At 30.7% G+C, this 22905-nt stretch overlaps 2 protein-coding genes across 2 annotated transcripts; one reads left to right on the top strand and one right to left on the bottom strand.

Moving 5' to 3' along the window:
- The first annotated feature begins 1497 nt into the window (after positions 1–1497).
- On the top strand, positions 1498–16756 carry LOC134280158 (uncharacterized). Its single transcript, XM_062762586.1, has 14 exons — positions 1498–1845; positions 8183–8286; positions 8539–8684; positions 9205–9316; positions 10069–10181; positions 10939–11036; positions 11252–11397; positions 13054–13221; positions 13526–13659; positions 14200–14342; positions 14810–14865; positions 15530–15656; positions 15758–16036; positions 16419–16756. Exons 1-14 carry the CDS (start codon positions 1590–1592, stop codon positions 16619–16621), a joined length of 2085 nt encoding a protein of 694 aa, XP_062618570.1. The 5' UTR covers positions 1498–1589; the 3' UTR covers positions 16622–16756.
- A 2358-nt stretch (positions 16757–19114) lies between these two features.
- LOC134280150 (alpha-(1,3)-fucosyltransferase C-like) lies at positions 19115–20095 on the bottom strand. The gene has a single exon (XM_062762578.1). The coding sequence runs from the start codon at positions 20093–20095 to the stop codon at positions 19115–19117; it is 981 nt and encodes a 326-aa protein (XP_062618562.1).
- Positions 20096–22905: the final 2810 nt, after the last annotated feature.

The raw sequence follows: 22905 nt of genomic DNA, 5'->3' as shown, positions 1-22905 counted from the left end.
GGGGGGGGGGGGGGGATAAGCAAATCCACATAATGACATATAAAAAGTCAATAGGATACTGCTCAAATTTCGCTCTTTGTTAAATTTTTATCATATGCATACAGAATTGAAAGAGAAACCTGAATATTGTAAAAACAAAATCGATTCTGATTAACATAGAAAATTACATCACGCTCGATTTTCAAAAAACTGAAATACATTGGATTCTTTAATTATATTTTTTCAAATGGTGTGCGTCATTAAATATTTTTTTGGAAACAATTAATGAAAGGAACAGAGTGCAAAAATGTGGTATATAGACCTACTTTATCTAAAACAATTAGGTCCAAATACGTTTGCTAGATATGGAGAATTGTGAGCTATATAAAAGTATGTTTAACTGTATGGTCCAGTGGTTAGTAAGGATCTCTTTCAAGGGAGATATCTGGAGGAAAGAGTTCAAATCATGCCCTAAAATTTTATTATTTTTTAAATTTAATTTCATTTATCTTTTTAATTAAGTTGTTAAACAAAAGAAAATTTACTGAAAAATATATGTATGTAATTATGAAATTAAAATAAATTTTAAAACACGTTTATTCTCGTTTCTATTTTTTTTTATTACAAGTGCTGAATTCTAGATCATCACTATTGTTATACATGTATATAATGTAAACAATTTTATATCTCAACATTAATTACGAGTTAACACTCAGTATGCATATCAAAGAATAGATGTCCCTACCACTTTTAGACATTCTGTGCAAGATAATGAAAATCAACTGGTCAGCTTGGTTAGTTTATAAACACCATTTTGACGACTACTGTAAACATGCAAGTGCCCAGATAAATTCAAGCATTCGAGATACTTTTATTTCCAATAAACCCTCTTGCATAGCTGCAAAATGGGTATGGGCACTAGGCTCTTCTTATACTCCAAGATCCTTTCGATAAGGTAAAAAAACATAGATTTTGGGATTAGGTGCCATGGGGTAGTGGGCATCCCCTGCGTACTGCTCACACCCGCCGTGTGCTCCTTGTCATGACAGGAAAATTACGGAAGTAATCGTTGACAATGCATAAAAATTTCATAATAATTGAAATAAAAAAAGTGCAACCATCTTCATTACTTTTTACAAGTATTTGTCACGTAAAGTCCCATTGTTATTAAACTTTGAAAAAAATATATATCATTAAATAAGCATGGCTGATCTTGTAATCTTTAAAAAAAAAAACGTTGTTTGTTTCATCTGTCCTGACGATTGGTTACTTTTCTAAAAACTGTATATATTAAATCCTTTTTAGTTTTTTTTTGTTTGAAAGAACAATTAAATCACCTAGTTTATTTCTACATCTGAAATTAAATGGGCTTATTCTGTAAATAGAAACCTCTTTTTAATGTGTCCTCAACTTAACATAGGACGTGATTGGATTGTATACTTCAGTATATAGCTGATGTCATCTATATATAAATGAACAATTATCTTAAAGTTAATTAGACCCTATTGAGGATGACCTAGAGTAGGGTCTCATTAAATTAAAAAAAATATCTGCCAGGTGTGCACTTCTGCAAGAGGTCAATTAAAGACTCAGTAGAAAAAAGAAGCAGGATGGTTCTGCGGCTACTTTTCCTTGCCCTTTTCCTTTTTGAGTGCCATTGTCGTGTCGTGAGGCCACATCAGAACTGTGTAAATAATGTCTGTTACTTTGATTTTAATGTTGACTACAAGTTTACCATGATGTGGTACAATTACACAAACCATCTGGACCCCCAGTTTTATCCAGTTGTTATGAAAGATGGAATACTTCAGAGGCGGATCACGAGCAATAAATGTGGAGATACCTTTATTCCATTAACCATAGAAGGTATAAAATTTTTTCCAAAACTATTTTAAGAATATTAAAAATGGAGTGATCATTATTTTTCTCTGCGACGACATAGTTTATAAATACATTCTTATACCAGTTCAATTTTACTACAATATTCCTCAAAATATTGAAAAGGGGGCATAAGATATAGGTCCTTTATTTTTAATCGCCGATCACTATATTTTACAATAGGTCTCTAAATACCTTAATAACTCGCTTAAATTAGGTACTCTAACTCATAAGTATATGGAACGTTGATTCACTATGAAACTGTACTTTACAGCTTAAATATTTCTGCTGTGATATAAATCCTTACTGTCTTTAAATTCTAAGTCAGTGAGGTAAAATGTGCAAAATATAATGTGATGATTAAACTAAGATTTTTCTTAAGGTCAAACGATACATTCCTCAAAAAATTATTTTTCATCTTTATACTGCGTGCAAAATATTCACAATCTTACCCTATGATTTCTAAACAGGTTTCTAATTGTCATTAGAGAAATAGAAACACTTAAAATGTTATGTTGTCAAATCAAGTTTTTTCCAAACGGATTTATAAGAAACACAATTCTCTTGTATTTTGTACAAAATCTTGTTTTTCTTGAACTTGTTAAAAATGAATATTTAAATCACATAATTTTGAAAAATTTATATACTATCGTCTTTTTTTAAATAAAAGAAAAAAAGTTGCATATAGAAATAATAGAAAATAAAATATGACAATTTGAAAACAAAAGTTTAAAAAAAAAAATACGAAGCTTGAGTACAGAAAAAAAAATGATTTGATATAGTAAATGGTTGTGATTAACAGCATGTATAATGAAATACTTTTTATTTACTATAGATAAGATTTGATAATTTAATGTTCAAATTTAATTTATTAAAAAAGATTGGTTCGTATATTTATTCCAGGAAAACTCTTATAAAAGACGTAAACTAATAATTTACTTAATAGTATTTTTGACAAAGGTGTCCCATGTGTATTAAGTATGTCATTTTCAAATCAAATTATTTAGGATATGCCATAAAATTGGGGACAGTTAGATCTCATTTCACTATCCTACATTAAAATTTTAATTTACACGTCATATTTAGACTAATAATAAAAAAATATAATAAAAATTACATGCAGTTTTTATTCTAAGAAAGAAAGTTCTAATTAAAATGATATTAAACTTCAATTTGATTATGAAGAATAATATTAATAATTGATTGCCGGTTTACTTTCAGATAAAAATGTCCTATTAAGTTTACCTTTAAACACAATTCAATTATATATGCTATCATAATTAATTCGTTTGTAAAAATACTTATTTCTCAGCTCTTTTTGATTCGTGCTTTGATCTTATGGCAGTAAAAATTACCACTGGCATAAACATATGTTGTCTACAGCTAAGTGCATTTTCCAATGTTAACTCAACAAGACTTATAACAACGCAAAAGACACAGAATGCTATAATTCATTATAAGGAAAAACGAAGAGGAAATCAAAACCGTGGTCCTGTCAATTAACAACCAAAAATAAATCAAACACGAAACTTAATTATATATTTAGTTCACTGAAACTGAAGTATCTATAATTACATTAATTGCGGTCATATATCATTTTTGGGCTATCAACATCAGTGTAAACGTAAAAAATCGAGTTTTCTTTGCGAGGATCAGGTAATTTACACAAAAGGTGACGAAAGATCAACTAGAGTAAAATTATTTTTAACAGTTGTACACTCATTATATTTGTGATTGTTTAATTTTTTAAATCACAGGAAACATTTTCCTTGTTTTAAGCAAGGTGTGCCTGATAAGTAAAGAATAAATGTGATGATTAAAAAGTAAAAATATATTTGTTTTTAATAGAAAATACTCAGCAAGTTTTAAAACACATCTATACGAATATTTCCTCATCAGCGAAAAGAACACTATGATAGCACATTTACCTTTTGTATAATTCTTGCTAAAACCTATTTGTTTGCAAATATTTATCCATTCCAAGACTGTTCGAAGCGTTTTATAGCAAAATAGTTAATAATAAGATACATTTCGTTTACAATGCTTTTAAATATTAAACATAAAATATAATCTTTAATATTTTTAGCTTTGTCAGCGGGATGATCTTATTAAAGGTTACTTAAACATAGAAACTAGAGCTCATAATGACAACGAACTTTTGTTGAACTTAAATAATGACATTTATGCCTTTATTATTAATTACATAGTTATTGAAATTGATAAAAAAAAAAAAAATTCAGATATCAGAAGAAAATCATTATTTTAATCTTTAAAATGTAAATGGAGGTTTCAATTGTTAGAGAAAAACAATCCTGTTTCATTTTTACAGGAATGAAAAATCTGTTTAATTACTTGACAAAAAATTGTTTTTCAAAGTTTATTTTTAATAACCGAATTTTTCATTGTGCCATCAGGCCACAGTCGGTGGACGCTTGTCTAATTTGCAAATAGCTATGCACAATTAATTTTTATTTCGATAATTCATTGTCATGAATGAAAAACAGTTTTTTTTAAAGAACCACAATATGTGTTAGGAATACTTACACTGCTTTTAACGTATTAAGATTATCAACCTCAAAAAGAACTAATTGTGTGTTTGTCCTGCTAAAGAAAAACAGTTTAAAAATCCTTTCTTTTTCAATTAGTTGACCTTTTTCTTTTTAATTTTGTGTCCCTCCTTTAGCAACCGGAATAAATAATATTTTTAAACGTTAACACAACGTATAAAATACAGTTTTGATCGCAAGTAATGTGAAATTATGGTATGTTTCAAAATCTAATGAGTAAAAATAGAATAATCACTGTTATTGAACAGAATTTTTATCAAACTATAACTTACAAATCAACTAATACAACGATTGCATATACATGAACAATATCCAAATAGTTTGAATGTACTGCTTATTTATTTGTTTTTGTAGCAGTGGATTGCTGTAGGGTACCATTGGTTAACAGTGTAAATATCTTTTGTCAAAATGCAGTTAATTTATGGCTATTTTCAGAGAGGTAGCTGATGGATGGATTTTGTAAAAAGATGTAAGAGAAAATTAAAAATTGTCTGTGTGGATTTCAATAAGAGGATTTATCTGCAATAGATTCAACTGAATTTGGTCCTTACCGTTTTGACTAAATTAAAAAAAACACAGACGTCTGCAGACGTCTGGTAGTTTGGGTGACTTAACTTTGTACTCTTTCCTGGCGTTTTTCAGGTATCAACATTCTCGTTTAAAGTCATCATTTCGCAAGTTCTATGGTCGATACGATATCCTTTTCAGCAAATTCAATTTGTCATTAAGTCAAATGCTTACTGACGTTTTTCATACTAATTGATAGACCATTATTTATACACTATATTTTCGATGGATTTTCCCGCTATTTCCCGATTATGACAAGGTGTGTGACTGGGCGGCAGGAAATTTGCATTTTTTTTAATAATGGCGCCTTAAAAACCAGAGCCCGTCTCATACAGGCGTTAGCACGATAAAAATATCATAATGCTCAATGACCCTGATTGCCGGCTAAAGGTCATAATTTGAAGCCTTCCACCGGTATATTTTAACGTCTCTAAATGACTGAAAATTCTAGAAGGGAACGTAAAGAAATATGTAATTAATCAATCATCGTCATGGCACCTGATCTCCTTTTGATGTTTTAGGGGTCCGCATTTGCTTTGCTCTAAATTTGTATAAATAAAATGGACTTTTGAGCTTGAATACTCTGCCTTTTCTCGTAATATTTCATTTCATTTCATTTTGCGTCCTTAATTTCATTGTAAAAACGATAAAAACGATTGGTGACAACCTAGCAGACTTACCCTACTTTAAGGACATTATCTAAGGGTCAAATCAGGAACTTCATGTACGACATACATTTTTTTTGGTAACCATGCCACAATCATAAATAAAGGTCAAAGTACTTTTTGGCACTCATTATGGTTCAGAAATAAACATGATTAAAATGCATACCTTATGAAGGTTAATATCTATTTACAAGAGACAGGAACTACAACACTTAACTAACTTTTTTTGCGTAGGAGGTTTATCGTACAAAAATAATGCGTTCTATTTCAAAATGCTTCAAAACACTGTGAAAGCATTTTTTTTTTATTTACATGTAAAAAATACTTTCTTTAATAGCAACCTTTATTAGCAGTACTGGTGAACATTGCATTGATGACCAGTACTAATGAACATTTCATATGTAAAACGTTTTCCAAGGTAAAAAAAAATCAATTGAGACATTAAGGCACGCTAGTCCACGGCATCTTCGATGTCAAAGCTACGCCTTTAATTCTCTATTCTAATAAAAATTTAAAATATCCTTTAACTTCATCATGCCGTAGGCAACGTTACGAATACTGAATAAGGAAACTACGTCCAAAATTTCCCCATGGTGTCAACAACCACATAAATAATAAATTTTGGAATCTTTCAGCCCCACAATATGCCAACAAGAATGTGATGGGACTTTTTAATAATGTAACTAGAAATAGGACGTAGACATTAACATTGATCATTCAGTGGACAGATATATAGGGCATGATTCTTTCCATTGACTTTAATATTAAACATAATTCATTAAGTGTGATTTTCGGCACATTTGACTTAAAGATTTCCTCGCTTCCTTGAAATGCCTAAATTGAATTTTTTAAGAAGATAGGGCAAATTCTATCTTAGATTCCTCAACTGCACAGTACAAGCTATGATAAGGAAAATCATATCACAGTGTTTAATACTTTTAACATTCCAGTCAGCCAAAGAATTTTTTCCCTCCCTAGCTACCTATTCTGGGTGCTTTTATGTAACAAGCATCCTTACAAAGAAAGATACATTGTTTTGTTGAATATATTCTTTACAAAGCAATTATTTTTTTTCCTCATGAAAATGCAATTGTAGTTAGGGTACTGTGCGTTTGCTGCAGCATATATTCTGTGGTGGATATCAAAATGTTGATATTCAAAAACTTAATAAAAGAATTTAAGAAATATTTAATATCACATCAACGGCATGAAAACGTAATATATTATTTTATTTCATAGAAGACTTTTTGATCTACTGTAGATCACTAAATTTTCGCTACACTTTATTTTCGCGAGATAGTTATTGACTCTTGATTAGCGAGACAAAATTTTCTCGAATTGTGGTTTTTGCTCTATATAATAATTAGGTTTCCTTTTAAACAAGAGAATTAAATTTTCGCGAGCACACTGTCTCGCGTAATTACGCAAAAATAAAGTTCTCGCGAATAAAATGTGATTTACAGCATGTTTAAAGAAAAAACCAGCACTGTAGTATGTCAAGAACAGTATGAAAGCTCTGTTAAATACAGTAGAATCCTTGTTTCTAATTTAAGCATAGCACCCGTTTAAAGGCATGTACAGTATCCTGTGTACTTTTCACAAATTTGTATTGTTGGGGGAATTCTCTGAATCGATTATTGTTTGTTAGATTCATCTTGTTCATTTCAACGTTCTACCGAGCAAATACATGTATTTATGCCATCGGAGAAAAAGCTCTTCAGTGCCTCTACATTTATCTTTCTTTCTCTCAAATAATAATTAAGAAATAAATTTAATTTTTGAATATTAGCGCGTTAGCGCTTCATGATAAATATGCCGGCGTAAAGCTATGTAGTTCATATACCTCATGAATCTTCAAAAAATTAAATTCATTTTTTATATACATTATTTTTCTGATGACTTGCCATAAATTTACGCCGTTTAACTGTCATTTTTAAAACAAAAAAGTGTGCACTATATTTTTTGACTTTCTGACGTCAAGAGCGGTATTATAACGTAACAATATAGATATTTATGCTTATTCGTGGTACATACCTAATGTCGTTCATGAGAAAATATACTGCATTTTATTTTGTAAAGAATCATATGGGAAATTTATTGAAAAGGTAAATATTAACTACTGTAAATGGAAAACTTTACATACATTAAACATGTGCTACATTATATCTTAGAAGAGGTGCACATTTATAAAGATCTTTTAGAATAAAGAAAATCAATATTTTTTGAAAGACAATTAATTGCATCTCAGCATACTTTCTCCCTCCCATACAACCATTTTCACATAGAATTAAATACTAAGCTTTTTTATATATCATATATCATTGCATCATCAATAAAAAAAAAAAAACAAACAAAAAAAAAAAAAAAAAAAAAAAAAAAAAAAAAAAAAAAGACGGAAATTTTAATTTCTTGTGATTGGACACTAATAAAATGCCTTTATTAAGAATCACTTACTCTGATTTTTTTTAAAGTCATATAAATAAAAATAGGAAAATACTAATTTTAAACAATTTTTCTTCCTTCTAGAATTCAAACAGAATGTCAGTCCAGGAGATGGTAGCTACAGAATGGTTTACGCTATTAATGGACAGATCCCTGGACCTGATATCGTTGTTTTCGAGGACCAAATTGTAAGTAACAAAAATGCTAAAAAGCATCGCCATAGAACGTTTAATTACACCGAGTGTAAAGTTCTAAAGCTTTCTCGTCAGCATAAATAAACAAAACCCTGAAAACTAATGAATTATTATGATATAAAAAATATTTTATTTCATACACCATTAACCTATAGGTGCTAATTATTTGAAATTTTAAATAATTAAATAATTATTTGTTATCGGTTTCAATTTCACACTAGAGAAAATTAAATTTAATATCTATAGGTCTCAGTTCGTGTACACAATCATCTGAAAGTTGAAGGTGTGACTATCCATTGGCACGGCATGGTCCACAGAGGAACACCATTCATGGACGGAGTCGATATGATAACTCAGTGTCCAATCTTACCAGGACAAACATTTGAATACAGGTTCGCGTGGTTTTGAGGCGTTTATTTTAAGTCATTCCCTATAAAACCTTCAAAGAAAGTTATTTGTAACAAGCACGGATGTAAAAGAAATCAGAGAATTATTACAATTTTAATCAAAGTCAAAATAAACCTAAAGGTAAATTGAGCAGAATATTTTTATTTTGAAAAATGGACTGTTAAAATATATTATGTAAGTTGTCCTATGGAACGGTATAAAATCAGAAGCAGAGCAAATTCGAACTGAAGTCAAAAGTTGAATTAGGTGCCAAGTATGAGTAAACAATCCCTGTTGACCGGTAATTGTTGATTATACAGAGCTATTTTTGTATTTATATGAAACAGAATTTATCCAAAAACTTAAACATGAGACCGGTCGCGATCGGCAGGGAATGCTCACTTCTCCATGGCAACTGATCCCACCCCTGATGTTTCAGAGGTCCGTGTTTGCTCTGCTCCTATTTTGTATTGTTTAATGGACTTCTGAACTGAGTTTATTTCATACAATATTTTTGATTTACAGATTTGTTGCGACCCCTGTAGGCACACACTGGTATCATGCCCATACCAACAGTATGAGGAATGATGGTTTAGCAGGTGCTCTGATTGTATTGCCCAAAATTAGACCATCTATAGTAAGTAAATGTAGAATTGACTAAATAAAGGGAAGTCTAAAGTATCATGAATATTTCTAAAAAATCAAATTGGACTACCTTAATTTTCTTTCTAATTGTAAGAGTGTATAGAGAGTAAATTTCGAATATACAACAAAATGCTCTCATAATAAAGTGACAGGGGCGGATGGTTGTATTTGTTATGAGTGTAATTTGTATGCCCCTATTGTTTTATTTAAAAAATCTCAATGGCTGCAAAATACAATTTTGAGTATGAACCATCTGATGATAACCTGCAAGTAATTTATGAAGCTAGTCGTTTAAAGTCAAAAACTTAAAGGCTTGATTTGATATTATTCTTTTGTATGATATGTGAAGCATATCTGATGAGTCCTTAAATATATATAAGAAACCAAAGTCTTTCATTTCTTAATCATATAAAGATCTTAACTGAGAGCTAAATGATAAATTAAAAAATATGGACTTGTCGCGATCATCATAAAAGCAATCTTATATACATGTATTACATCACAACTACACATGTATATAAAAAGATACAATGCTATCAGTACCGTCTCTAAAAGAGAAAGAAATTAAATGAAAATTTGATAATTCATTAATTTCTATGTTTAATATTTCTACTTAGTCACTAAAATTAACTTACCACTCGAAACTTAACAAAAAATTTATTACAGCTAATAAGAAGCTATCAATGTAATCAAAACCCTTAAGTTTGCTATTATATTGATACTGAATTTTTATTGTCATTACAGACATTTCCACATGATCCACTTCCAGCGGTAGATGCAGAATTTTCAGTACTTGTGCAAGACTGGACGAAAAAGAGTACATTAGAAAAGTTTCTTCCAAAAGGGGGACTGGGGCTGTAAGACATATGACAGTTAATCTCAAGTATCATTCTAAGCAAATAATATTATTGAAGTAACATCAAAATTAAAAGGCAAATCATTCTTTATTTTCATAGATAAATTTGTATACGTTTACGCTTGATAAGATGTAACTACTGTTATCTATTATTAAAATTAATCATAAATTTTCTTCAGAAAAAATGTTCTATATTCTTAGAAGAATCCTGTTTACAATAATCCTTGGAAATTAGACTTTATATCATAGCTCGAAATCATAAAATAAATTTTGCAGGCTTACTGCAAAGTATGCTACAATCATTTACAATTAAAATAATAATTCTTAATTCTTAATAATTTTACAGTCATGCCGAGAATAGGCATATCATTTATTCAAATCAAATCTCAGAAAAGATATTGAGATATCAGAGGTATCTATTACTGATAAGATCTGAAAATGAAAATGATGGTAAATGCAAGAAAAGGAGTGACAAGAAACACTGTTTTAGCCTTTACTCCAAAATGTTTGTCACTGTAATGAATTCCAACTCTATGTATTCTTGTGTAACGAACAAAAAGCAAACACAGACAGTCACATGTATCAAGTATTTCAATTTTCAAATAGAAAAGAAGAAAAAACTTACATAAAATAAACTCCTATCAGATTCTTCAATTCCTATGTACAACATATCACACTAAGTTTAGAATTTAATACACACGTAAAGTTCCTTTCCTATATAAGAAACCATTTTTTATGATTATGTTTGTAATTTTAAGATTGGATGAATACGACGGAGTATGTCTGCCACAAGTTGTACGACCAGACGGGTCTTCCAGTCGATTCCAATTACACGTGGGTCTCGTAAATGGTCTTGGTATGTATGTGTGTGAAATGGATCAATATCATTGTAAAAACACCCTAATAAATTTAATAAATAATAATAATATTCTGTATTTAGAGATATTTTACACACAGGCTAAAAAAGAAAATTTTATCAAAAATCTGTTTTTTAAAATTACCAAAGTGGACAAATTGTATTTACCGGTAGATGTACAAACATTAATGAACAATCATATTTTATTGTTTTAGGAAGACGATACATTAACAACGATCCGAATTTTCCAGAAAAGCCTTATATTCCATTGGAGACCTTCACTGTAACACAGAATCGTTATTACCGTTTCAGAGTAACTAATGTGGGCATTGGCTCTGCATTTGAAATTTCCATTGATGATGTAAGCATTATCCTTAATAATTTTAATCGTCCTCACCGAAAACAAAACTTTCCAAGATTTCATTCTTCCTCACCGAAAACAAAACCCATATAACAATGAATAAATCTTGACATCCAAATTATCTTTTGGAAAAAAATAGTGATGATTATCAACTTTTACAAAATATTTATGTATTTGTAATACGAGTTGTGATTGGTTCAAAGCCTTCAGTGAATAACTGAGAACGATGATCTGCTGCATACCTTTAAGTCAATTTTTAAATGTTGACATTTTGGAACCTGTTTTTTTAAAACATATCTATTCACATATTTATAAAAATTTTAATTAATGTTAAAGTTTGTGAAAATAGAGAAAACTGTAGAGGGAAAAACTTATTTATTAATGTCACTGTAGAAAAAAGGAAAATACCTTCAAGGTTTTAAAACATCCCCCGTAAAACAAACATTCATTTGTTCTAACCATAATGAAATCTTATTTCACAAACCCATATAACATTTTTTGTTGTTTGAAAGGAAGCATATATTTATGAAAAACATCAAAAGTTTTCAATTCCAAAAAGTAATTTAAAATGAGATTACAAATAAATAAGATGTGTTTGAGAACTATGCCCCAGATGGTAACACAATTTTGGAGTGGGACTGAAATTGTATAAATTTGTAAGATGTTTATGGGTTTGAAATGTAGGTCAAAGATCGCAGTGAGGTCACATGGTCAATTTCTTTGAATATATTGAAAAGTCTTGTCATTCATGTCAAATATTAAATTCATACCCTTGACAGCGCAGTAGTTAATTGACCATACAAAGTGACAACAATAGACAGACATTCAAACAAACAAACAGACACACGGGACAGAAACAATATACCTCCGGGATCTTTCGATCTAAGGGCATAAAAGTTATACATGTTAAGATTAACCAAAATTAAACAAATCTTTTAAGGATCATATTTCCCATTTCATGTGTATCTAAATAATCTGGTGATGCCAAAATGTTTTATTAAAATGAATGACATTTACCACAATCCTTATAAAAAAGACTTATGTAAGATTTTTGACATTGTTTTTAAAATGAATATCAATTTATAATCAATTCTTCTTTTTATTCAAATAAGGCTGAATGACCAAATTGTCATTTATATTATAAAATGGGCTTAAAATGTAGGCGGGATTCGAGAGTTAGTGCTCTTTGCTCTTTTCATGTTCCATTCAACTGGGAGAAGCCAAGCATTGATATCTTGACTTCATGATACATTGTAAAATAAATTCAAATTTATTTAATTCTAGAACTTTACAGAATCTTAAAATTCCAATGTGTGATTAATTTATGTTATGTATGCTCTTCTTTAACAAGAAATCCGATTTGAAACTTATATAAATAAGAAAGGGATTATATCTTTAACTAAATGCAATAAAACATACTCAAAGGCAATGTTATATTATTTATCCTTTTTCATGTCCTAGATAAATCGACTTGAAAGAAAAAGCACTTAAAATTACATGTAGGGCGAATACTTTAAAATTATTCTAGGCTTAGATATTAATAAACAACTTTCAACTTATCTGAAAGAACTTGAAATAACTGAAAAAGGCAGAATTACCTGGAATATACTCCTATTGATATAATAATAAATATTATTTATTTGCTTTAATTTGCAGCATAAACTCATGATTGTTGCTTTCGACGGAAATGACGTAGTTCCATTCAAAGCAGATGTCGTCACCATATCACCTGCTGAAAGAGTTGATTTCATTGTATTTGCTAGACGCCCTCTAAATAACTACTACATCAACTTTTTAACTGCCGCTACGAAATGTTCAACAGGGGTATATTTATTTAATGAATCTTAAATACATTGCATGCCTTGTTCTTTTTAAAAAAAAAAAATGTTCTAATTTTTAACTATCTTTATTTTAAAATCATAAATTAGAAATATGGAAACAAGAATTTGCATTTAATCAAGACATATAATTTATTTTGTGTTTTGATATTTATTCCAAAAAACTTTTTAAATTCGAGAAGAGAAAAAATGCAGTAAAATGTATGTTTTTGTAAAGCATGGATTTTGTCATTTTTTACTTCAAATCACAAGAATTGATTTTGAATAGTTCTGAATTATCTCCATTATAGGAAGAAATGACTCGCAGACAAGGTACCCATGCAGTTTTAAATTATGCTGGAGTGGACAAATATATTCCTCCTATGATACGTCCTAGGCAATGCACAAATTTTATGCCGTGTGTTGTTGTTAATCAAGTTTATGGGTAAAATGTTTTTTTTTCTTCTTCTTACATTGATAAACAACAGTTGATTATACATGTATATCAGAAATGTGATTCACGTAAAAAAAGACTCACCGTCCGACAAAAGGAGAATTTCTCTCTCTAGCATCTGATCCAGCCTCTCAAATTTCAGGGATCTGTGCTTATTGCCCTATTCACAGACTTGTATTCTTTTTTAGATGTTTTTAGATGACTACTCTTTATAGTAACATCTTTTTTTTCAATTTCTGTTTTTTTTTCAAAGAACCTTAAATTATAATGACTTTCTAAAACGTTTTGAATTGATTTGAGCAAGATAAGTCGAATTTTTGCTCCCTTACCCTCGGTGCCAGTCTGAAAATTTTAAATTAGGCTTAATGCAAAATCAGTGGAAGCATTTTCCCCCGTTTATTACAACTCTGTCATGACAAATCTTAGTTTAAGAAGATGTACAAGTGTGAAGAGATGAAAATATCAAGTGGCAAAAGTACAATGTAATTGACAAAAAGGATTAGATGACTTATATGTATATTTTTCTTTCAGAGTCTATCCAGTAAACCAACACACAGTTAATGTACCTATAACGAGTCTACAGCCTACTCCTCTGGTCCTGTCAAAGAATCCAGTCCCTCGTGTCACACCAGGGGTCACAAAACAGTTGTTTTTCCTTAATTTCCTTCTTAAGGGTAAGTTTACAATAAATTAAAAGTTGACGTAAATGGCCTTTATTTTCTTATACAATGTAAACCAATTGGCCACATATTATTACTCATGAAAAAAATATGTTTAAAATATCAAGAATTCCTTAAGTGTTTTGCAATGTATTTAGACATTTACAAGCCAATAAGAGTGGAACAGTGAAAACGTATCTCTATATTATCCGTATATTGTGTATTCCGGCATCGTGTCTAATACCATGTAAATTTCTAGCCCCCTTTTAATAACGCCTTTGTTTAAAATGTTGTCTAATGCCGCTTATTTCTTTGGAAACACTGGTAACAGGATCAGAAAGGTTTCACTTTAGATGATTTCTCTTCGTACAAATGGTTAGTTTTCACTTTAGATCATTGCTCTTCGTACAAATGGTTAATTTCTTGAAGATCAATATGTGTTGTATTCATTTTGAATGTAAACATTTTGTCCTCTTTTTCAGAGGGAAGACCAGTTATTAATGGTATTAGATTCCACATGCCATCAGCCGCATTACAGGTAACCTTGTGGAAATAAAAAACTTTTTACTTATTGGGTTGATTGATAAATTGTATGTTGTTTTAAGTCCCATTCGAGAACTTTTCATTCATGTATAGACACCATTTATCCTGCAACCACCCCTTGCATTGACCCAATAAAGGTAACCTAATGAACCAAAGCTTTATCCGGTCACTGCCCTAATAAAGCCTCGTGCATGTATTCCGATGTTCTAAAAGCATTGTGACGTCATGCATATTGCAATGTTTACGCCATGGCGTCATAGTTACAACTGCAGAGATGTGCCTAAATCTGTCGGAAATAGCTTATTTTGGACGTTCAAATGTTCGAAATATGTTGCAGGATAAACAAAATACATGATAACTGTCTTGAAATATAAGCGATATTTGGGCTCGGGTCGAAAATGTAAGAGGGCTCGGCAAGCCTCGCCCTCTATCACGTTTTGCTTACCCTCGCCCAAATATCGCTTATATTTCAAGACAGTAACCATGTATTTTATATTTACTGGTGAAGGGCATCAAATTTGATCTTTCCTCGGTACGCAGGGCCCTAGAGCATTTAAACATTTGGAAAATTATAACAATTAATTATAGCAAATATCAAAGCAATATAGTGATAGTAGCCATCATTGTAATAAATTATCGCCATATAATCCTCATTTCAGACTTATCCAGGTCCAGATGCTATAGTTCCTTGTGGTCCAGAAACTTGTACTGCTAACGACTGTCAATGCACACACATGCTAAAACTTGGATTGGGAAATATAATCGATTTTGTCTTTTTTTCCTTTAGTAAGGAAATTTACAATTTAATTAATTGTTTTATTTATATAAGGAACTGTCATATTTCATTACTAGTATATAGGTAAATATACCTCTTTGTAAATTTCCAGGTGATATAAAAGCTGCCCACCCTGTACATTTACATGGGCATCACTTTCATGTCCTAAAAATCGGATACCCGCCATATGATTTCATGACCGGAAATACCACCTCACGAAATCCAGATATTACGTGTTTGGACGAGCATTGTACAAGAGCAACATGGACGAATCCTACATGGAATACAGGGAATATTCCTGGTGTTAATCTTGTAAATCCTATCGTTAGAGACACAGTGGTTATTCCTGCCAATGGTTACGTCATAGTAAGACTTAAGGCTGATAACCCAGGTAAATATATTTCCATCTAAATGAACCATTTTATATCATAGACGGATCTAAGATTATGATAGAAGATAAAAACATTCCATAGCAGCTGTTCATAAATCATTTTAATGCTTTGGGTGTCAGTGTTCTAGGGCAAGCTACATGTAAATGTTTTCGGTTCTTGGGGACATTACTTTCGGTAACTTGCATATGCAGACGATTCTACAGAAACATACAAAAATGTTGTCAAAATAGTTGTTCGTATAGATAAAATTCATGGTAAAGGGTTACCTGAGAAAACTATGATCATTGATCCCCAGAGAATTCTGGTGATAAGATAGTGTACGTCATGAAACCTATACGCTAACCTGTATATTATATTTGTTTACACATAAATTTGTTTTAGGTTTTTGGTTTATGCACTGCCATTACGGACACCATCAAACTCAAGGCATGAACTTGGTTATGCAGGAGGGAGAGGTCAAGGATATGCCACAACTCCCTCCCAATTTTCCTACATGTAATAATTTCCAGGTTCATCCGGAACAGTGGTTATTGTCCCTGAAGAGAGAAGAGGCGAAGCGGAAAGCATTGGGTTGCGACTATTAAATCAGGGAATTAAGAAAAACCTCATGTATACACGTTTTTGTTTAAACGTATTTTAAATACATTGAAAATTGGAATTTTCATGCATTTGTAATTGCCTCGGAGGTGGTCTAATATAATAAAACAAAACTTACAGTATATGATTGTTTGTTCATGAGAAAACGTTTCTTCGTTAAAATATATATCAATATGATTTATAACTAAGATGAGTGTAAAACATATGCTTGGAAATAGAGGATATTTGTTTTTTTCTGATAAAACTCAAAAATGAAGAAAAATTGGTTTCATAGTATACCGTTTAACACGGGAGTTCAACATTACAGTTTAATTGGAAAGATTTTCAACTCATTACAATTTCTATTCTTCGAAAAGACGCGCCCATTACACATCATTACCGCTATATTTTACAAATAATACTTTTGACGAATTTACAACTCATTACTGCTACATATTAGAGTCTGCCAGCAATAACACGGTATTGAATTTTTATCTTACTTTTGAATATGCAGGCCATGAAGCAGCTAGTCATTTCTAGTCTACTGTTACCATTTAGTTTATATCTTCCATCTTGTTCATGCCTGATGTAGAAAAATATAAAGTCGTATATTAAAATCTGCAATCTGTTCCCTCCAGGCCAAAAGAGAATAAAAACATGAGATATATCCACAAAGAATTCTCAGTTTTAAAAATTTTAAGTGCTTTCATTAAATAAAATATGAATAATAAATAAATAAGATTTTAGATAACAACTCTGTCCAATATTCTATTTTCCCATATCTGTGGATTGCAAAAGGAGTAGGGGAAACAAGACTAATGCATGTACTTAGTATATAATGTACATGTACCATATCAATCTGTAGTGCTGTCAATGACCTTGATGTATTTAATCCAAACAAAAAGGACCAATGCAGGATAGCAAGAGGAAAGATCTATATGACTGGTAATCTTTTTGTTTTATCAAAAGCTTATAAATTCCTGTACTGTTCGATTATTGTTATTAGGATTCATAAATCTAGTAGTAATGTTTCGTTTAAACTCAACTGAAGCTTTTTTGATTAAGTCACTGTTCGTGAGCAGGTCCGCCCAAATACACAGTTGTCCGTGGACTCTTACTTATTAGTCGATGCACGGAATTATACATGTCTACAGAGTAAGGAGGAACCATTTTTAGACAACCCATTGCTATGTGTTGTTATGGAATGAAAATTTGTTTTGTTTTTTATCTCAGTCTTTTTATAAATTCCTTAATCTTCAAATTTTCTTTTCATCAACTTATTGTTTAGTTTTATAAATAGATGTTCCTTTTTTAATGTTAAAATTAAAAAAAAAGAGAAAACGCAGCACATTTAAGGTTACAGTAAGGAGGCGGGGCCTTAATTTGTACGGAAAATGTTTACTATGACGTCACACATAATATAAGGTTTTCAAAATACCACAAAATGAAATTATTTGCTATTTCAAACAGCTGGATTGCCGTTTACTACATACATACTTACCATTACATGCAGTTTTGTCGCTTGTTAAATCCCACACAACAGTATATAAACGATGCATCGATCTCAATGCACTTTTCAGTATGACGTCATCTCGCAAAAATAACGCAGTTTGTACACAGTGAAAGGCTGATCAAGTCACATTCTGTTCAATGAAAAATGTCTTTTCTTCTCAAATAAAATATTATTTGCAGTTAAAGAAAAAGCCGTTAACTTGAATGCGATGTCTGTTTTAGTATTTTATTTATAAACTGTCCGTACATTCTCCAGACAAGTGATATGTTCGTATGTTTGCATGCAGATTGATTGAAAATGTAATGGAAGGGCCCTGATAAATCGATTTACTGCAAGGGCATACCCTCAATGTACATGTATCTTGTCAAGTTTTTACACATAAACCCGAGAAGCATTAAGATATTGAAAAGTGCTGCGAACCTCATGAAATATTGCAAATAAATTAATTATAGCTTTATTTAATGTAGTTGATCAGCAAAATATTCAACCTGCTGTATAAAAAATTAAATTTTAGGAATTAAAAAAGGGAATCTATATAGATTCGCAGCACTTTTCGCAAACTACATATAGTGTTGAAAAAGGTTATAAATTAATTTAAGATTTATAACTTGGTTATGCCCTTGCAATATTGGAATTTAACCTATCTCTAAACTGCAAGTATAATTGCTAAAATCTTGTGACGTCGACATCACGTGACAAGTCTAAATAAAAAATGTAAATGTCCCCAACATGTAGATTTAAACCACGTTACATTTTTTTTATATCAGTGAAGTCCCAAAAAGAATCGCCCATGCTAATAAAGTATGTACTTTTTCCTCTTAAAAAGTCGCCGATATTTCCATTTGTAACCTTAACCATATGTTAACTGCTGCAAATGCACCTTCTTGCAAAAATCCCTTTCTCTGTTTATATAAATATAATACATGTATTACCTGCCATATCATTTTCAGAATTAAAACGTTAACTTACACTAGTACTATTCTATTTTTTATATACCCGTCGTACAATACACGTCTGGATTTAAAACATTGTGCCAGGATTTGTTTCTCCTCATCTTTTTCCCGTTGTATACGTCTCTTACATATTTGCATAAATCACATTGCGCATCAAAAACGGTTTTTCGGAATGGTTGAGGAAGAAATTTGTCCTTTTCTTTTAAGTAACGTATGTATTCTGTTTCATTAGAACCTATTCTGATTAATTCCTTGGCTAAAAGACTGACAGAAGGGAAATCCTGACTGTTAATGTAAGTTCCAGTAGGGAGATACTGACTAGCGTCCTTAGGTCCATTTATAACTGGAATTAGGTGAGCACGGTTCAAATAAAGTGAAAACAATTTCTCTGTGGTGTAACCTTTACATAACGAATTCTCAAAAGATAGAAAGAACTTGTAATTTCTTTCAAACATGGCCTGGCATCCATTCAAGTTATCGTATTGTTTGCCACATTTTTTAGTTCCACATTTGCCATATGTATCCACTTTTAAATATTTGCTTAGCTCTGCAACCAGTTTTTCTCTTCTTGACGGGGTTGGACAGTGGCCTGAAACCCATACTGCGTCTATGGTTTTATCACTGAGTATTCCGGTGTAGTTTTTGATGACAGGATCATTCACTTTTAGCAGCTTACCATACAGTGGTACATAAATATCCGATTCCTCCATATACGACATGGATAAATCAAAATGTTTCATCCATTCTTTTTTTGGCTTCACCGTGTTATACGGGCTTTCTGCTGTATCAAATACCCAAATTTGTCCTTTTTCTTTCTTGATCACTCTTTTAGGAATACGTTTTTGACTGAATATCACTATATCTGCATTAGAAATATTAGTTTCCAAGAAACAGTTCGGTACTGAACATTTTGAACTGTCGTAATACCGTAAATGATCTACAAAGTACTCCTCTGCTTGAAACCAATGTGTGCGATATATCCTTGGAAGTGAGTTATTGTACACTTTATTGGTCATATTTATATTTGCATCGTTGAATGATGAGTCATAGGTAACAATTTCAGACAAGTCAGTCCCAAGAAAACGTTCTCGTTTTGGAATTAAACACAGGATAATAACAAAAGATGTTATTGTTATACAACACAGAGATATGAAAACGTCATGCCTTTCAAACATCTCTCAATACTCTGAAATAAATTAAGAAAAAAAATCTAAGTTAAGCACAATGAAAAAAAACACTAAACACATGTTCAACGAAATTTTCTTAAAGATTGAAAAAAAAGCATAAAAGTTCTTAACTGCAACCTAGAGTATTTTGAGTTTTTAGTTTATATTTCATTTTAAAACTACGGTTTGTATATCTTCAAATTAACAATTTTGCATTCAGGGTACATAAAAGTGATATTAAAATGATTTTGAAAAAAAATTCAACCTTTCAAATTTATCGACCGATGTGATTGATATGCAATTTTATGTCAAAATCCCCATCCCCATTTCCGAATTATTAAAAGCCAAATTTGTCTGAGTAACATGAAAAGGTTTTAATCAGACATTATTAAAACGGTAAGCAATGTTACAACGAACTTTGAAAGATTAAATACTTTGATTTTTTTCCAAGCTGCGTAAAATTTGGAACCAAATTAACGCACTTCAATTTCAAAGTGCTTTGTTTAACAACTTGTCAATATTCGTGCAAATTCTAGTATGAAATATAAGAAACTGAACCAAGTTGGATAACTTTTGGTAATGAGATCCCTTAAGAATCATATATGTTGAGGTTTCAAGGATATTTCAGGGTTTGATTATTTGCAAGTTCTCGTAAATGCTTTAAAAGAGAAATTTATTTTAAAGAAATTGTGGAATAACGATTTTTAAAAAAAAATAAAAGCACGATTCTCGTTCCTTTCTATGCAGTTTTTAATAAGCTCGGCAGATGAAATTGGGAAAAAAAAATGACTTATAGCATTGCTTTTTCGTAGGAAAAATGTAGCGATTATTATATTTCCACTGAAGGTACTTTAAAATTATTACACTCTGCATAATATTATGACTTTTTATTTAAAAAAAAATTCAAATTTTTTTTTATTTTACTTTTTTTTTTTGCTAAAAGCTATTTGTTTAAAATTAAAAGATATGGGAAAAAATATTCATGCATTTTATTTTTATATAATTCTGTTTTTTGTTTTATTTTAATTGGATTTATATTGTATCAACGTTTGCTAGTTTTAACTTAAGTGTAGTCAGTTGGCTGTTGTTGCTTAAATGTTCTTTGATATGATGGTGTTTGATTTTTTCAGGAATGCTTATATCAATTGTTTCTTCTATTACACGTTAATTCATATTTATTGAGAGAAAGGATATCAATGTCATGCAACTGATGGAAAGACGTGTGATAAGGTGGGAAAGAAATGAGTTGGACTGGGGGTCTTTCTACCTGTCTTCTCTTCATTCTCGATGAGGGTACATCAATAAAACATATGGAGATAACAAACAGTATTCAAGATCGAAGGTCCATAAAACAGTACAAAATAGGAGAAGAGCAAATACAAACCTCCGAAACATCAGAGGTGGGATCAGGTGCCATGGAGGAGTGAGCATCCCCTGCCGACCGGTCACACCTGCCGTGTGCTCCTTGTCATGATCGGGAAATAAGGGAAAAATCCGTCGTCAATTCAGTGTATAAATAATGGACTAACAATAAGTATGAAAAACGTCAGTCAACATTTGACTCAATGATAAATTGTATTTGCTGACAAGGTCATTGTATCGACCATAGAACTTACAAAATGATGACTTTAAACAAGACAGTTGAAATTCTTCTTTCACAACTTGTTTGTCAATAATTTACATTCTTTTAAAAATTGTAAACACGTAGAACATACTAATGCGTATCGAATCAAATGAAATTTATAAACAATTCATCAGATTTTTGAGAGAAATATAACAAAACAATGGACTATTTATTAAAATTTAAGTCCTGAATTTTTTTAAATTTTTTTCTTTTTTTTCAAAGGAGTGAAGTGTCCATAGGTAAATGGTAAAACAAATGTTGATGTGCGTTAATTTAGCCCTTATTTTAACCCACTTATATATATTTTTTCAAATAGCGTAATTTGTTCAAATGCGTTGCCACTAAGCGTTACAGTATCTACACGTTTTAATCTGATAAAACATTTAGAAAAAACATTCTTTACATCTTTTATCTGGATTAAATAAAAACATTTAGGTTTCTTTCATTTTCTTCCAATAATGTAAATTCCTTATTTTTCGCGAGTACTTGCTATCGCGAATGGGCTCTTCAACGTCAAAGCGCAAGAATAATAATTTGCAAATGGACGGTTGGTCAAGAGATTTAACGTAGATTTCAGCACCATAAAAATAAATGCAAGTAATTTTATTACGTGTGTGGTGCTTCTCGCGAAATTATGCGATAATTAATTCCACGCGTATATTTAGGAATCTACAGTACTGATTCACTATTACCCGCTATCAGTTACATAAAATGAGAGTTTTCTAAACAATTCATCTCAAACCTTTTATGTTTCTAAAAAATAATTCTTACAATCTTTTGAAAATTAAAACACACTGATTTTCAAATATCATAAACTAATATAAAATAATCCTAGAAAAGGTTTTTCCAATTATTTATAAAACAAGAAAAAATGCATCTGCAGAGAATCAAATGATTTACGTTATGAAACAGTGAAAGAAGAGATTATATACGCTCAAAATAATACTCCCATCTCATATAAATATTACAATAAAGAGTACGAATTCTGTACAAGAAAGAATATCAATTTTTTGATGGAAATTCATACCTACCTTTG

Source organism: Saccostrea cucullata, unplaced genomic scaffold, assembly GCF_032062105.1.
Source record: "Saccostrea cucullata isolate Sc308-1 unplaced genomic scaffold, CSIRO_AGI_Scuc_v1 ctg429, whole genome shotgun sequence".
NCBI classification, from domain to species: Eukaryota; Metazoa; Mollusca; class Bivalvia; order Ostreida; family Ostreidae; genus Saccostrea; species Saccostrea cuccullata.
This window is presented reverse-complemented; position numbering and strand designations above follow the sequence as displayed.